The sequence below is a fragment of the Siphateles boraxobius genome, unplaced genomic scaffold (genome assembly GCF_051911475.1).
Source record: "Siphateles boraxobius isolate OS27281-9 unplaced genomic scaffold, OSU_SipBor_1 1, whole genome shotgun sequence".
Lineage (NCBI taxonomy): Eukaryota > Metazoa > Chordata > Actinopteri > Cypriniformes > Leuciscidae > Siphateles > Siphateles boraxobius.
The window spans coordinates 16,468,914-16,487,055 of record NW_027508699.1 but is presented as its reverse complement, the minus strand read 5'-3'; the positions used below and the strand labels follow the sequence as shown (position 1 = coordinate 16,487,055).

General features: G+C 41.2%; 2 protein-coding genes across 2 annotated transcripts; one reads left to right on the top strand and one right to left on the bottom strand.

Annotated features, from left to right (window-relative positions):
• Positions 1-7,622: 7,622 nt before the first annotated feature.
• On the top strand, positions 7,623-10,694 carry LOC143748968 (uncharacterized). The gene is made up of 7 exons (XM_077244535.1): positions 7,623-8,203; positions 8,313-8,403; positions 8,523-8,709; positions 8,849-8,970; positions 9,228-9,456; positions 9,755-9,901; positions 10,435-10,694. The coding sequence occupies exons 1-7, from the start codon at positions 7,626-7,628 to the stop codon at positions 10,692-10,694; spliced, it is 1,614 nt and encodes a 537-aa protein (XP_077100650.1). The 5' UTR covers positions 7,623-7,625.
• LOC143735227 (P2X purinoceptor 7-like) lies at positions 10,248-11,974 on the bottom strand. Its single transcript, XM_077225326.1, has 2 exons — positions 11,466-11,974; positions 10,248-10,998 (listed from the first exon to the last, which is right to left on the bottom strand). The coding sequence occupies exons 1-2, from the start codon at positions 11,966-11,968 to the stop codon at positions 10,815-10,817; spliced, it is 687 nt and encodes a 228-aa protein (XP_077081441.1). The 5' UTR covers positions 11,969-11,974; the 3' UTR covers positions 10,248-10,814.
• Positions 11,975-18,142: the final 6,168 nt, after the last annotated feature.

The window sequence follows — 18,142 nt, the reverse complement described above, 5'->3', positions numbered from 1 at the left end:
ATCTACAGTCGTTTGTTGAGCATCCTTCCTTAGAGCAGTTTGATCATTGTCGAAAAGATGACTTACTGAAGATTGCGGACCACTATAAAATTTCTGTGGGGAGGCAAGCTCTTAAGAAAAATATTAAGAGTGCTATATTCGAGATGTTGGTTGAGATCAACATTTTTTCGAGACCTGGTGTAAATACTCGAGAGACCGGGCCACTTAGTTCTGGCGCGCGGGTTTCTAGTGAGGGGGTATCGGACGAAGAGCGGAGCGAGACAGTTGCCGAGGTTGATGTCGGGGCTGATACTAAGGCCGTCTTGCCGCCTTTTGATCCGTCCTCCCCTGCTACTGTTGGGTCTAGGAACGGGCGTTTGAGGGTCCGTCTGGCTCGTTTACAGTATGAGGCACAAGAGAGGGCCCAGGCGCGACAGGCTGAGTTGGACTTGAGGCTCGAAATGCACAGGCTCGAGGTAGAAGCTGAGAAGGAGCTGAAGCTGCGACAGCTGGAGCTAGAGGCACAGAAGGTGGCCTCTGGGTCGGCTGTGCGGTCACCCCGTGCTGAGGCTTCTGTGGCGGTATCTCTGGGAGATCATTCTCCAACCTTCGATGTTAGCAAACATATTGCTCTAGTTCCTCCATTTAGGGAAACGGAGGTGGATACGTATTTCAGCGCATTTGAGCGTATCGCATCTTCCCTCCGTTGGCCTAAAGATGTGTGGTCCCTTTTGCTTCAATGCAAACTAATTGGTAAGGCTCAGGAGGTCTGCTCAACACTGTCGTTAGAGGAAAGCTTACAATACGATACAGTGAAGTCTGCTATTCTCCGTGCATATGAGCTGGTTCCTGAAGCTTATAGGCAGTGATTTAGAAATCATCAGAAACTTGCCAGTCAGACTTTTGTGGAATTTTCTCTCGAAAAGGGAAATCTTTTTGATAAATGGTGTAACGCGAGTAAATTGACAGATTTTAATTCGTTACGAGAGTTGCTTTTGTTAGAAGAATTTAAAAATTGTTTGCCAGAACGTGTTGTTGTATACTTGAACGAACAAAAAGTAATTTCTTTGTCGCAAGCAGCGGTGCTTGCAGATGAATTTGTGCTTACGCACAAAACGGTGTTCGGTTCAGCTCGTCCTGAGAAAAATTCTTCGGTTCAGTCTACTCATCCTCAGCCGTCTCGTGCGAAATCTCCTTCCCCACGTCCAAAAGAGGTAAGGGAATGTTTTTACTGTCACAAGCAGGGACATGTAATTGCAGATTGTTTCACGCTGAAGCGCAAGCAGCAGCAACGACCGTCTAAAAGTGTGGGGTTTGTTAATTCCGTTATTGAGAATACTGATGATTTTTCTGGTATGGGCTGTGTTGATTCTGGTTATAGTCCGTTTGTGCTTAAGGGATTCATTTCAATGACTGGTAAACCTGAAGATCAACATGAGATTCAGATGTTGCGCGATACTGGCGCAGCGCACTCATTTATGGTAGAAGATGCTTTACCTTTGTCTGAACAGTCATTTTGTGGCTCGAGTATTTTAGTTCAGGGAATCGAAATGGGTTTCGTAAAAGCACCGTTACATCGCGTACATTTAAAAAGTGACCTTGTAACTGGGTTCGTGTCGGTTGGAGAACGTCCATCTCTCCGCATTAAAGGTGTTTCTTTTATTCTTGGTAATGATTTGGCCGGGGGTAAAGTGATGCCTGTGTTGGAAGTTATGGATCGGCCGAACTTTGTTTCTTGTGATGAGTTGTCAGTGAGTTATCCTGATACCTTTCCTGCGTGCGTTTTGACGCGCGCTCAGTCAAAGAGAGTGGATGATGTCGTTGACTTATCCGAATCGTTTATGGTTCCTGTATCTTCTGGTGTTTTTCTAAGGGACACATTAACTCTGACATTTTGAGGTTAGACAGTAATACTTTGAATTTGCCTATGTCTCGTGAACGGATTATTGTTGCGCAAAAGGAGGATAAATCTTTGGCCAAATGTTTTGCCTCAGTTGTCTTTCCAGACCAGATCAGCCAGGAGAAGGTAATCTATTTTGTGGAAGATAATTTGTTGATGCGTAAATGTTGTCCAAATACTGAAAAGGATGGTGAATGGAATTTAGTGTGTCAGATTGTTATTCCATCTCGTTATCGTCAGCACGTGTTGTGTTTGGCGCATGATCATGTGTTGTCAGGTCATCTGGGTATCACGAAGACTTATAATAGGATTCTGAAACATTTCTTTTGGCCTGGGTTAAAGCGGGATGTTGTGCAATTCTGTCGCACTTGTGATACTTGCCAGTGCATGGGGAAACCCAATCAAGTAATTCCCCCTGCTCCGCTCTGTCCTATTCCGATTATTGGAGAACCTTTTGAACATGTGATTATCGATTGTGTTGGACCATTACCTAAATCAAAGTCGGGTAATGTATTCCTGTTAACGATAATGTGCACAGCTACTCGATTTCTAGAGGCAATACCAATTCGAAAAATTACTGCTTCCGTTATCATCAAAGCACTGATTAAGTTCTTCGCTACGTTTGGTTTACCGAAAATCATACAAACAGATCAGGGGACAAACTTTATGTCTAAGATTTTTAATCAGGTCTTGCAATCACTTTCCATTACTCATCGTGTGGCAAGTGCATACCATCCGGAGAGTCAGGGTTCACTTGAGCGATTCCATCAGACGCTTAAGTCAATGTTGGGGAAATACTGCAAGGACACTGGGAAAGATTGGGATGAGGGGGTTCCGTTGATGTTGTTTGCGGTTCGTGAGACTGTCCAGGAGTCGCTTGGATTCAGTCCAGCGGAGCTCGTCTTTGGACATAATGTTAGGGGAAATAGGGGTCCACTTAAGCTCCTAAAAGAAAACCTATTGGGAATTGATGTAAGTCCTAAGACTAATGTGCTGAATTACGTCAGTCGTTTCAGAGAGCGTTTGCATAATGCCTCGGCACAGGCGAAGGAGTCACTTACAGCCGTACAAAAAGTTATGAAGAGTCGATATGATACCAAAGCTGTTCCTCGTTCTTTTAATGCCGATGACAAAGTGCTTGTATTACTGCACACTTTAGGATCAGCTTTGTCTGCCCGTTTTTCAGGTCCCTATGTAGTGCAAAAGAAATTGAGTGAGACAGACTATGTAGTTTCTACTCCTGATAGGAAACGCAAATCACGGGTCTGTTATATTAATATCTTGAAAGCATATCATTATAGGGAGAGATCTTCGGAGAAAACTGAGGAAAAATCTGTACCTGTGGCTGCGTCTGTTGCAGTAGTCGGCGAGGTTTTATCTTCAGTAGGAACAGGGGCGGATGAAGATGGTCTCGTGCTGCGTAATGCACCGCAGCAGTGTACTAGGCTGAGAAATTCAGAATTGTTGAAGAAGTTGCCTTCTTATTTAGTTCATCTATCCGAAGCTCAGAGACAGGATGTTATCCAGCTGATTGAAAATTTTCCTACTCTTTTCAATGACACACCTACTAAGACTTCGGTGTTACAACATGACATTGATGTAAGGGATTCTCCCCCTATCAAACAACATGCTTACCGTGTCAATGCATGCAAGCGAGCTATTATGAGAGAAGAAGTTGACTATTTAACAGAAAATGGTTTAGCTATTCCTAGTTACAGTCCGTGGAGTTCGCCGTGTGTACTCGTTCCTAAATCAGATGGAACTTTCCGTTTTTGCACGGATTATCGGAAAGTTAATGCGGTTACGATGCCAGATTGCTATCCTCTTCCTCGGATGGAGGATTGCATTGATAACCTTGCTTCTGCACGTTTCGTTACTAAATTAGATTTACTAAAAGGCTATTGGCAGGTGCCTTTAAGTAATCGTGCATCGCAGATCTCTGCATTTGTGACACCTGATCACCTTATGCAATACAAAGTTATGGCGTTCGGTTTGCGTAACGCACCCGCTACCTTTCAAAGGTTGGTTAACCTGGTGTTGGAGGGTGTGCCAAATTGTATTGCGTACTTGGATGACTTGGTGGTGTACTCTTCAGAATGGTCAGAACATCTATCTTTGTTGCACACTGTCTTTGAACGGTTGGAAAAAGCTACGTTAACACTGAACCTAGCCAAATGCGAATTTGCCCAAGCAACGGTGACTTATCTTGGTAAGGAGGTTGGTCAGGGGCAGGTTCGACCTGTGGCCGCTAAGGTTTCTGCTATTAATGAATTTTCCATTCCCACGACCAGACGCGAGTTACGCCGGTTTTTGGGAATGGCAGGATACTATCGTAGTTTCTGTCGAAACTTTTCTAGTGTGGTGCATCCCCTCACGAGTTTACTGAGTCCATCTAAATCATTTGTTTGGTCAGCTGAGTGTCAACATTCGTTTGATAGTGTGAAAGCTTTGTTGTGTAGTACTCCAGTCTTAGCAGCTCCGGATTTACTTTGCCTTTTAAACTGGAGGTCGATGCAAGTGCCGTAGGTGCTGGTGCAGTACTCCTTCAAGAGGATAAAAACAGCATTGAACATCCTGTGTGCTATTTCTCTCGAAAATTTAATAAACATCAGTTTAATTATTCGACCATTGAGAAGGAGGCTTTGGCATTACTTTTGGCACTGCAATACTTTGAGGTGTACATAGGCTCCAGTCTGCTCCCTGTTATCGTTTATACGGATCATAATCCGTTAGTTTTTCTTTCACGTATGTACAACCAGAATCAGCGTCTCATGCGCTGGTCTCTGATTGTGCAGAATTATAATTTGGAAATCTGTCAAAAGAAAGGAACAGAAAATGTTGTGGCTGATGCCCTTTCTAGGTGTGGTTAGTTCTTGACTTGGGTTAGGTTTTAGGTATGTATGATATGTACTTGTTTTTTTTTTTTAATTGTTCTGATTTTAACAAACTATAATCAATATAGGTTTGTTCTTATGGAGAGGGGTGTTACGTTCCTGTATGGTGTGTGTGTGTTCTTTTGTGTTTCTCTTCCCGCTCTCTCGGTTACTTTCGCTTTGGCAGGTACCCGTGATTGGCCAAGTGACCTATCAATCAGTGCTAGCACTGACGTCATCACATCTCGCTGTCGCCAATGGGAACAGGCCACCTGGGGAATAAAAGGGCACGCCAGATATCTCCATCCAGGCTCAGCTCGCTGAGACTCAGGCCACGCAGCTTTCTGTTTTGCGATTTCTTATACCCTGTTAAGACTATTGTCCCTGTTCGATCTGTGTGATATTGAATCAATGTATGAGTGAACTCTTCCTGTGTTCGTTCCTCTGGTTTTATGTAACTGCTATACAGCAGACCGCTGAAAGTTACTAGTGCGGAGAGAGAGATAGACAGGTAAGCATGTCACGTGAAATACACTGCAACACGCAGGGGTTTTCGTTCTGTCTAAATACATTAGGTTAGGGGCGAGTGCCACTCCCTGTATTTTTGCTTTCTGATAGTTAGTGGAGATTAGGTAGGGCGTATTGGACGGCGAAGATTATTTTTTTCTTCTTTGTTTTCTCAGTTAGGATTAGAGGTTATTTAACAGCTAGACTTCGTTTGGTTTTGTTTCTTTTTTTTCTTTGGCGCCGTCTACGTCTATCTTTTTCTCTTTTTGATGATCCATTTATCTTACAGAAATTCTGTATCCCTTATGTATATATCTATTAATCTATGTTTGTCATAGATTGGATCACTTCACTTTTGCCATTGACCTTTTTATACTGAATAAAGGTGTTGGCTTTTTGCACAGTAAGTTGGATTCTTGGGTCTTTTGTACAAACCATGGCTTATATATTTCCCTCTTTAATGTCGCATTTAAATGTTGGACTTCCGAACCCCCAGGCTAATTCGGGGGTCGTAACAAACACCATCACTTCTGCACGGGCGTCGTCCATGAGACGTGTGTACGCCCTGAAGTGGAACCTGTTCGTTGAGTGGTGTTCTTCTCGCCGAGAAGACCCCCGAAGATGTTCGATAGGGTCTTTGCTTTCCTTCTTGCAGCAAGGGTTGGAGCAAAGGCTGTCTCCCTCCACCCTCAAAGTACATGCTGCAGCTATTTCAGCATATCACGACCACATAGATGGCAAAACAGTATGAAAGCACGACCTGGTCATCAGGTTTCTCAGGTTTCCCTCCATACCCTTTTGGGACCTTTCCCTGGTGCTTCGAGCACTTCAGGATGCTCCCTTTGAGCCTTTGCAATCAGTAGACTTAAAGGGTTAGTTCGCCCATTTAAGACATGAAGTTGTATGCAATCCTTACCAGCACTATAGTGTATACACACTGACCCACTCTGTTGTCACCCCCCTGGTCCGAGTTCTGACCGCTGGAAGTTTTTGAATGAAGTAATCCCGGCTACTTTCCGGGGCCACAAAACTGTGCGTTTTTACGTGAAAAAAAGATTTGCGTTTCAAAGCTTGATTAATTTAACACAAAAAAAACACGCCGGGCAAAATTCATACCTCAGTTTTAATGCGGCACTATTTTCCTTCCGTTTCTATCAATCCGCGCTGCTGTCAATGTCAACAGTGCGCACGTGACGATCAGCTCTTCCATAGTGTTTACACAATCGATCGACAACAAGGTAAAAAATATTAAATTAACAATGGTGCGAACTTGTAAATTCCCAGGCTGTGACAACAAGGATGTGCCGGGATCAAAGTTCAAATTTCATCGTTTTCCTGTATCAAATATGAATATGAGACAGCTTTGGCTGGTTGCCATCGGCTACTCAGCGGGAGCTAAATTATCTCGAATAAAGGATTTTCGTGTGTGTAGTGCTCACTTCAGCGAAGACGATTACATCTCCAACCAAGGAGGAAAAGGAAAAAACATGATTTTAAAGAGTTTTGCTGTACCAGTACCACGGGTAAGCTCTATTTACTAACTTTATGATCCCATGTCTAAACTGTACGGTAAACAAGATGATGTTTAGACTCCATTATAAAACACGTGAAAAGATGTGTAAAAAAAAAAATATATATATATTGTTACAATTTGCTGTGAAAAATATTTGATTGAACACACACAATTGGCTTTATGCACAGCTGCACTACTTCCAGAACTTCAACCAGCTCCTTGTTTCCTGTCTGTCATTATTGTGCAAACTTGATTAATTCAGGTGTATCTGATTATTGTTTCCATGACTACTGAGGTCAAGTATACCTGAATTAATCAATTTGTCCTATAATGGCTAATAGGAAACAAGGAGCTGGTTGAAGTTCTGGAAGTACGGCAGCTGTGCATAAAGCCGTTGCAAATAAATAACATTTGATTTGATCTTGTCTAACAAGGTATGCATGCCTGCACCCAGTACGGAAGAAACAGCACTGACAGAGGCTAGCAGTGGTGACCCCGATTATGAAGTGTTTTCTGGACTTCCACAGTCAACACCTCTGAAGTGTTCTGATAAAAAAAAAAACTTGGCCTTGATTATCACAAGCCCTGCTGAAGCAGTTCGAGGAACAAGGCCATCCACCTCTGGCACTTATACAGCCCTACCCCCCACTTGAAAAGGGTCACGGGTAAGCACACATTTCCTTCTTTTTGACAATTTTTGTCATAATCTTGACAAAGTACACATCCACAAAGAACACATTATTTAAAATAAACATGTTGCATGCACCTATCAGCCATGTTTGTGACCAACATTCAGTAAGTCAACACAAACACTTCTATTTGACTACTCTATGTTTTTCTTTATTCAAAGTCAATGTGCCCAAGCTCTGCGGTTGCACCTGAGACACTGGATACAAGTTTGAGTTCCATAGAAGCATCTGATGACAGCACATTTCTTCTACTGAGTGGCTCTACAACATCTTCCTCAGATGTGAGTGTGACAGTAGACCAGCAAGGCAACTGCTCAGAGAGGAAGTGGATTGTGAACGAGTCAGCCCTTATGGAACTTTTTACAACTTGTCACACTTGCGGTGTAGCCATAGATGAGAAAACCACAACGTGTAATGGATCCATCATAAAGGTGGAATGGACATGCCTGAATCAACATAAGGGAGTTTGGCGATCCTGTCCTGAGATCCGTGGAATGCCAGAGAATAACCTGGTGTCTTCAGCAGCCATTCTTTTTACCGGAACAACACACACAGAAATTCAAGAGTGGGCTGATCTCATCAATTTACAACTGCCAAAGAAGACGTCATATTATTCACTTCAATCGACTTATCTGATACCTGTGGTTCATCAGGCGTACACTGACATGCAAGAGTCAATTTTGTCAGAGCTTCAGGACACTGCATGTGCAGGTGGACACACAGACATTGGAGGCGATGCAAGGTACATTGTATGTTTTGGGTATTGTATGACTGAAATTGTAGACTTATGTTATTACAATTACATAATTTTCAAGCATCTTACAAGGCACTTCCCTTTTTTAATATTCCAGATCTGATTCTCCAGGCTACAGTGCTAAATACACTACTTACAGCTTTATGGATGACTCAACAAAAAAGATCATAATGTCTGATCTAATCCAGGTAAAATAAATTATATTTTAAAATGATGTAATTTGTCCTCTTTTATATTGTCATTGTTTTATGATTTTGTGTTCCTTTTCTGCACATGTCTTTCTCTTATGACTGTATTTTCAACAAAGGTATCAGAGGCTTCAAGTTCACCCGCGATGGAGGCTGTTGGTTTCCGGAGGGGACTGGATCGTCTACTGGACTCTGGAGTTAGTGTTGATGTTGTTACCACTGACCGACATCCTTCAATACGGAAGATCATGAGAGAGTTCTACCCTACCCTCAGACATGAATTTGATCCATGGCATGTTGCAAAAGGTATTAGTATTTGTTGCAGCATATGTGTTTTATTCGCTAGCTACACTATTGGGTGCGTTTTGCATATATAAATTGAAGGAAGCAGTTGGGTAACTTGTGCATATTTTTTTTTTCACCTTTTTTTATTAAAAAAATGTAGGCATGAAGAAGAAGGCAAGTGCAGCAGCAAAGAAAAAAGAAAACCGGGACTTGCAGCCGTGGGTCAAGTCTCTGGGAAATCACTTCTGGTGGTCGTGCAGCTCTTGTGGTGGAGATGAAAAGGTGGAGTTTAGTTTATTTTTTAACCGATTTTCATATAGGAATTGAGAATTAACTTATTCAACTCTAAAAAAAAGTTATTTTATTTTATAATGCAATTGTTTGTTTTTCATCTCTTATTCTTTTCAAGATTTTTATATAACAACTGCCACTTGCCAACACATGTTATAGTAATCTATTAGTTGGTGTTCATCATTGGATTTTTAGCGCCTTGTGTAATTTGCTAAACAGTGTTTCGTGTTAACAAACAAAAACAATAGGAATTGAGACGCCGGTGGACCTCTATCTTGCATCATGTGTGTGGCATTCACCGCTGGGAAGATGATGGCCAGGAGTACCAGTGCTACCATGAAGACCTTTCTGAGGAGCAGCAAAGGAGAAAAAAATGGCTGGCAAAAGATTGTAGTGCCTACAACGCTCTCAAGGCTGTTGTACTTGACAAATACCTATTGAAAGACCTCAATCAGTTTACACTGTTCAAACACACAGGTACGTTACACTACTACTATGAGTAGTCCTTAGTTGATCAGGTGTGTCCCTACATTACATACTTGTGTATTGCAGCTATTTGACTATTGACAGGAAATCAGCGCCCCATTTGAAGGAAAATACGTGTATGTTGTTGCATCTGTTCTTTGCTAAAATAAATATGCATTTGCAAGTGTTCTAATAAGGCAATTATATAAATTTTCTCTCATAGCATTAGAAATTAATTTTTAAGACATAAAATGTCATGTCTTGGATATGTGAAGTAGAAAATGTATTATAAAATCTTTTTCTACATTAGGGAACCTTGAGGTTTTTCATAGCTCTATGCTCAAGTATGCAGAGAAGAGACGGCACTACTCATATGTCACCATGCAGGCCAGGATCCAACTGAGTATCTTGGATCACAACCACAATGTTGGCCGTAAGCATGACAGCACTAAGTTGGGCGAGTATGGCAGATACAGCACATCATCGCCATTACCACTGATCACAACTTTACATATTTTTAGAAAAATCCTGACCTCCATATGTTACTTGAGATTTATATTCCAAATATTACTATTTAGCAACATGTACTAACTATTACTATTAAAACTGTACTAACACAGATAGTTGCTATTCAACAACATTCCGCTCTTGAATGAAATTACTATATGTACTGTAATAACGGCCTATACTGAAGTTATAATATATGTATTGCTAGTTTCAAAACATTGATCATCTATGTATATTTGAAAAATGCATAAACTACCCTGTCATGCCATGCTATCACTTGGCTTGACCTGTAGACGTTTTGAGTTCACAAAAGAAAAAAAAATTATTACTTTACTCTTTCCAAACACCGGGCATTATTACTTGGAAGCATTATAGTGGATAATCATGTCTTTCAAACATTACACTGTTTTGGCTGTGCTGTTGGCAAATTTATTTATTTTGGAAATACTGTTTTTGTGATCAATTTCTTCTTTTAATTTACAGGAAAGGACAAATACAACGTCTTCTATTCAAGGCAATCCAATCAGTGGGTTGTAAGGAAACTATATGAGCCAACAAAACAAGACTTCAGGAAAGACTTGGTGCAGCAGGTAATGTTACGGCGGCTGGACAAAAATGTCACACTTGGAGACAAGGTTTTCCAGATACATCCTCCATCCAACCTGCCGGCCAATATTGCAGCCACTCCAAAGCCAATCAAAGATGACTTGGTGGCACAACATACATCCCGCCTCAGAAAATAACTTAACAACAGGGATGACAGTATTTAAACATTCACAGTGTTTATTCTGTACATATGTACATATGTGAAAAAGTATTATTGAAAATTACAATGTTCAATAAATCATTTTTCTTTAACACATCTAAAACAAAAGGTGTGCTTCTTCTGATTCCTTGAACCCTTGATATTGTCCATTTGGTGATGGATATTTTGTTCTTATGAGGTTCACCACACAAGAGGGAAGAACACGTCTGTAGCCTTTGCCGAGCTTCTCTCCTTTCAGGGCCCATTCTGTCACCATGCGATAGGCAACAAGTCTGTACTGTCTAGAAGACAAACAAAATATTAGCTGTTACATTTTATGAAAATTAGATAACAGTTTTCTTGATTTATAGTTTTTTTTTCTCAAATATGGATAACAGCAAGGAGAGCTTTATAAAGAATCAACATAATGATTGCTGAAGATTTGTTGGGAAAAACACTGGAGGTAAGAATGAAATACATAGCCTATAGATAATTGCAATAACTGTAGTATCCATCAAACACTGAGCACCAATTGTGAAATGAATTGGCAGATACATTTGGTTATAAAGACAGTATTTCAAAGTTTGATGTAAGTTAGGTACATTTGGTGTCAACTCCATATAATTATTAATTTATTAATGATTGTATTATTGTCCACTCAGTATAATAATAATGCAGTCAGATAGACTATTATATAGCCAACACTAGTCAAGACAACGTTAAATTAATAAATAAAAAACTACAAAGCAAGATGAGCGATCACACTTACTCTGCCGACATCTGACCGTCAAGTCCAGCTGGTTTGGGTCGCTTTTTCCAATTTATTTTAGGGATGTAGAAGAACGTCTCCAGGACACCTGCATTTAGCATCGCAGGGAACACGTCATTGGATGTAATGCAGACAGACGGTGCGTTGGCGTCCTCGTCAATTGAAAGGTTTTGCATCTGTGGCATGATGAGTTCCCATTCGTGGCAGCAATAGCTTTCAACCTCTGTTGGCATAACTTCACAATTGGAACAAGTGCACCACCATTTGTCATTCATCCTGCCTCTTGCTACAGCTGTGGTGGGCCCAGCATCAGATTGGACAACTTCTCTGTCCTCTCGCTCTCTCTCTTCCCGTTCTTTGTCCATCTGCTCAAGTTCGGCATCGGTATACTCCGGTTCATAAAGATATCCCTTTGTCGTTGAGTTAAAATTACTGTCTTCATCTGATCCGTCTGACACTGTGCTAAAATTAGTTTCATCATCTGAAGTTTCGTAGTCGGACATGTTGTCGGCGAGTCGCGCTATCAACAGCTAATCGTCACGTGCGCACTGTTGACATTGACAGCAGCGCGGATTGATAGAAACGGAAGGAAAATAGTGCCGCATTAAAACTGAGGTATGAATTTTGCCCGGCGTGTTTTTTTTGTGTTAAATTAATCAAGCTTTGAAACGCAAATCTTTTTTTCACGTAAAAACGCACAGTTTTGTGGCCCCGGAAAGTAGCCGGGATTACTTCATTCAAAAACTTCCAGCGGTCAGAACTCGGACCAGGGGGGTGACAACAGAGTGGGTCAGTGTGTATACACTATAGTGCTGGTAAGGATTGCATACAACTTCATGTCTTAAATGGGCGAACTAACCCTTTAAAGCTTCTTTCCATGAAGACTTTGCTGCTGGTTGCACTGGCCTCTGTCAAGAGGGTTGGGGACCTGCAGGCATTTTCGGTCGATGAATCGTACCTAGAGTTCGGTCCGGGTGACAACCACGTAGTACTGAGACCCCGGCCTGAATATGTGCCTAAGGTTCCTACCACTCCCTTCAGGGACCAGGTAGTGAACCTGCAAGCGCTGCCCTTGGAGGAGGCAGACCCAGCCCTGACTTTGCTCTGTCCCGTTCGCGCTCTGCGTTTATACGCTGACAGAACTCAGTCTCAGGACCTCAGACCAGCTCTTTGTCTGTTACGTAGGCCAGCAGAAGGGAAAGGCTGTCTCCAAGCAGAGGATGGCCCACTGGATAGTGCATGCCATCGTCTTGACTTACCAAGCACAAGGCGTGCCCTGCCCGCTCAGGTTTCATGCTCACTCCACGAGAGGAGTTGAATCCTCCTGGGCGCTGGCACGTGGCTCCTCGCTAACAGATATCTGTAGAGCTGCGGGCTTGGTGACACCTAACACGTTCGCCTTATATTGTAGCCTACGTGTAGAACACGTGTAGTGTTCTCAGCCTAAATGGGTAGAAGCACAGAGAGGTCTGGCTTTGTCGGTTTGCTGCACCCTGCTGTGCACCCTTATTACTCCAGAGTGGAAAACCCATTGAGTCCTGCAACAACCTCGACATGGTGTAGTGTCCGGTGCCAGGCCTTTATCCGCTGAATCCTTGAGAACCGGGTCTAGGCTGGGTCCCATATGTGTGACCCTACGGGGATCCCATATGTGTATATTTATCGACGGCTGCTCCTATTGGAAGCCTCTGTCTTTCCCTTGTGCTAAGTCACCCAGTATTCATATGTAGTACAACCTTCGGGCTAGTCCATATGTATTTCCCACATAACTCCTTGAAGGAAGTGGTTCAGCAGCGTTCTCCTTCCTAACAGAAAGGGCACGCTTTCCCAGTGTTATCCAATGTCTCACTGTGTGGGTTATCACAGAACAACAGTGACCGACTCAATCTGTGTAAGCCACCTCCTATCGTCCTTCCAGGCAAAAAGGGGTAGGGGCTTGCACAGGGCACTGGATGGGGTGCAGCAGCTATGGCCCTTTGGTAGGGATTCCTATTCATCGGTCTTGACGTGGCGTCAACTGACCGACTGAAGAGGAACGACTTGGTTACATATGGTAACCCTTGTTCCCTGAAGGAGGGAACGGAGACGCCACGGAGACGGGCGGGGCGGCCAGCTTATCAGCCTTGGCTCCTCAGCAAAAAACTGAAGTGCAATTGCACCTGCTGCTCATTATATACCCGTGCTGCAAGGTTGAGCAGCTGATGCAATTGATTGCACGCCAATGTGCATTGGCTTGTTTAGTTTCACTCGAAGTAGATTGGCCTCTCTAGCGAGATTCCCATTCATCGGTCTCGACGTGGCTTCTCCGTTCCCTCCTTCAGGGACCGAGGGTTACCATATGTAACCGAGACGGTTTTGACTGTCTTACCCAGCTAACACAGTACGTTGTGACAACGTTGTCAGTTAGTCGTCATTTGGTCAGCGCAGCATTACTTTATGACATCGTTGTGAGGACGTTGTGGTAAAGTTCCATTTTTTATAATATTGGCTAACATTCCAGAAATGTCATGAGCACGTCTTAAAAAAACGTCGCTAGTTTATCCCATGGAAAACGTTGTAAAGACGTGGTCAACAGGTCACCAGATAACTTAATAAAATCTTTGATGAATTAAGTACATTTCCCATATAATATCCAAATGGCGTATCAATAGGATAATACTTGTAACACAATTTTCTGGAAAGTTATCTGGAGACCAGATGACCACGTCACTACAACGTTCTCCATGGGATAAACTAGCGACATCTTTTGAGGACGTGCCCACAACTTTTCTGGAACGTTAGCCAAGATAAAAAAAAAAGAAACTTTACCACTATGTCTTCACAATGTTTTATATGTAATGGATAATGTAGAGAGAAGCGGTTGCTATAGCGAATACAACCCCAACAGGCTGATTAAGACCCCGAGACGAAGCTCTACATTATCCCGCTTATTACATGGCTACCTACCAAATAAATCTATACTTTGACACAAAATATTGTTTTAAAAAGGAGTTTATTGATTTAAAAACAATTGTATTGCTTCTGCTAAAGAAAAAAGTCCGTTCCATCTCTACTGTTAGAATCCATGGCAACGCTCTGATTTAACTTTCAAACTTTTCTTTGAACTTTGTATTGTGGGTGTATTTGTATAAAGGCATTATGGTTTACACAAAAATCTGAAGCAGCACAACTGTTTCCAACACTGATAATAATCAGAAATGTTTTTTGAGCATCAAGAATTATTTCTAAAGGATCATATGACACTGAAGACTGAAGTAATGATGTTGCAAATTTAGCTTTGATCACAGGAATAAATTACATTTTAACATATTCACATAAATAGCTATTTTAAATTGTAATAAAATTTCGCATTTACTGTATTTTCGATCAAGTAAATGCAGTCTTGGTGAGGAGCATAAATGACTTTAAATTAAAAAGCCATAGATTAGCAACATTAATAAAGTACTCCTCTGTTTTAGCTGCCTAAGAAGGACGATGAGGTGACAGTGCAGCTCGGGATAAGGAAGAGGAGGAACACGTTAGTTAGACAATTTTCTTATACTTTTCTATCAAAAAGCTATAAACTTGACTACAATAGTATGGTACAATTAATTTTTCAACTTCCAGTGAATATAGAGAGAGAGACCCTCCTCCTATCCTTGCCACAGAAGACCATGCCCTCCGCCCTGGTGGGGTAAGAAAGAGACTCTTCCTCTTCTCTTACATCTTTTCATCATCTCCCTTTGCCTCCACAACACTGTCTGATAGAGTGTTTCCCACAGCTGGGACACAGCCAGGAATGAGACATCTCAGATTCTCTCTGAGAAAGTCATCAAGCTCATTTTCTTGAACAAAAAATTATTGATGTATATTTGGGTGGGCGAAATAATACAGGAGAGATGCTGGAAATCTATATTGTTTTTTTTTGTTTTTGTTTTTTTACATATCTTTACTTTTTATGAACAATTTTTTTTTTATTTGTTAGCTTCAGAGAAGCTCAAGGACTATAGTTTTTGGTAATTGTCACATTGTTCAGGTTTTGCTACTGGTAGTAAATCAATGAAGCACATCACCACCAGACATTTGTAGCAGGAGCCTCACAGGACACTCAGGAAACAATTTAACCTATTTCTGCAAATAAAATGAATAATTAAGAAACATCTGAATCTTTTATTTCTTTTTTATGTCTTTATTGCTTTTGCGAGTAGTGTCAATAAGAGTATTGATAAGTTTCAGTGATAAAATCATTATTTAACTAAACCCATCCCTAATGATAAGACACTTTTTTCAATAAAAATAATAATAGTTGGTTACATTATTCATTGATTATGTTTTTTTGATTAATTAATTGACGTTCAATTTCTGTACTCATAACTTGTTAACACTTTACATGGTTAAAAAATCTTTAAAGGGCACCTATTATGGCCCTTATTACAAGATGTAATATTGGTCTTGGGTGTCCCCAGAATGTATTTTTGAAGTTTCAGCACAAAATACCCCCCAGTTAATTTATTATAACCATTTGAATGTGTCATTTTTGGGGCCTGTTTTGAAACAAGCTGTTTTGAGGCAGACGACCTTAAATGCAAATGAGCTGCTAATCCCCACGCTGCCGCTGGATGTGGGCGTATAACTATGGCAATTAACAGTCGGTAGAACCATAATGGCCGAGAGTGATAGAGCCGCAATTGTGTATGGCATTCGGCCGTATGTTTGTCCGACCCAGATGACGAAGAGACTCCGGCTGAAGAAACACGATCGAGAATGTACCAGGATGTCTCGGAATGGTTATTTTTATACATTTATGAACTCATTGCGTTGTCATCGCTGTGCAACACACACACAGACACACACAAACTGTGATAACGTTGACGCAAATGTTTGAAAACACAAACACAAATACCGATAATAACAATAACAATATCTTAAAAAATATATGAAAACGTGTGGTTATTTAAAAGGTTTAAATTACATAAATCATACGACGACGACGACAACAACATTTGTTGTCGATGACTATTAACGTTACCTCAGAAATCATAAAATACACTTACTTCTTCAGGAATTGTCGTTGGATCGCGAACACTAAGCAACGATCCACCCTTGAGGATTAATTTTGTAGCAAGACCTTCTTTGAATTGACCGCCGTTCAAAAAACAGTCACTCTCAAAATGATTTGAGCAAACATAAACGTACTTCGGGAGTGTAAGAGGCGCATTTCCTTCATAAATAAAATCCACCCACTGCGTTTTCAGTGGCTCTGATGTCGGAAGCAAGTGCAAACAACTATGCGAAGTATTACAGCCCACAACAAAACACTTATTTTTCTTAGGAGGCATTTTCTAGAAGGCAGCACAAATCTTCAGAACAGCGGTCCGGCTGTCGTTGAAACAACAATGGAGGATCAGATCACGGAGGGAGGTACCAACCACCAACCACACTGTCAATCAAACCCCTTTCCCATGTTCTACGTCACAAAAAGCTGAATCTTAGAACAGCTCATTCTGAGAGAGTGCATATGAATTATTGAGATTGTAAAAAAAACACTGGGTGCATTTTTATCATACTAGGGTGGTTTTGCTCACACACTGCCAACACACATTTATGTTCAAACAGCATGTAAAAGTGAATTTTGCATAATAGGTGCCCTTTAATGTTCAAAATGTATTAGCTTAGTAATTGTACAAAGTAACACTGAATTAATGCTGATTAATAAATGAATGCAGTGTGGTTTTGGGCCATTTTCTATTTAGAATTTAATAGGGGTTTGTATTGGTTTCCATTACATATATGTATTAATCCCTAAATGTATTAACTGAAAACAATACACAATTCCCTATTATAATTTATAAGGTTTTAAAATGTTTAAGTTTATCAGTTCTATGCTGATTTTAAGGTTATGGTTCAAGCACATCTTCATTCCCAGGACTAAAGGTGAGAATTATATTAAAAATAAATGCGGAAGACGTACCTGACACGCTCCAGCAACGTACCACTATAACGTCGCCACGACGAATACAGGAATCACAAAGTTACATTGCTGGAACGTTGTTTGGCATGTCGCTACGACTAATATGGTCCTTTGATGTTACGTAACAGTGAAAAACAGTGTGTGGATATTATGAAAGATTCATTGTGCAGTCAGCTTCATTGATAATAACAGAGATGTGTTACTTTTGCGGTAGAAATATCGGTATCGGTACTCGGTATCGGCAAGTACACAAGTACACAAATGTAAATACTCGTACTCATATCGGTTTGAAAAAAATGGTATCGGGCCATCCCTACTCAGCACACAAAGATTTATTGGACGTGGATTTGCTATTATCCATGCGTATCCTGTGCGAGTGAATCTATAAAGGACTCCACTCATGAGTAGGAGTGTAAATATTAATCGATTTGTATCGATGCATCGATTATACAGCCGACGATTCGATGCATCGATGCGTCCGCAAGAGTATCGATTAATGTGTTTGTTTTGCCGCCTGTCTATTTTCAGCATCCGCTCATATGCGTACAAACGATTGTTGTTATGCATTGGGCTAACGTTAGTTAGTCACCGAACTAAACTGCCAGTGTGAATGCACCCTCAGTCACTTAGTCGGCGAATTCCAAGCTAGCAGTTACTAACGTAAACAAACAGGCGCAAACGTGTACAAAAGGCTACTTCAACAGCTTACTTGAAAAGTCTAGGGTGC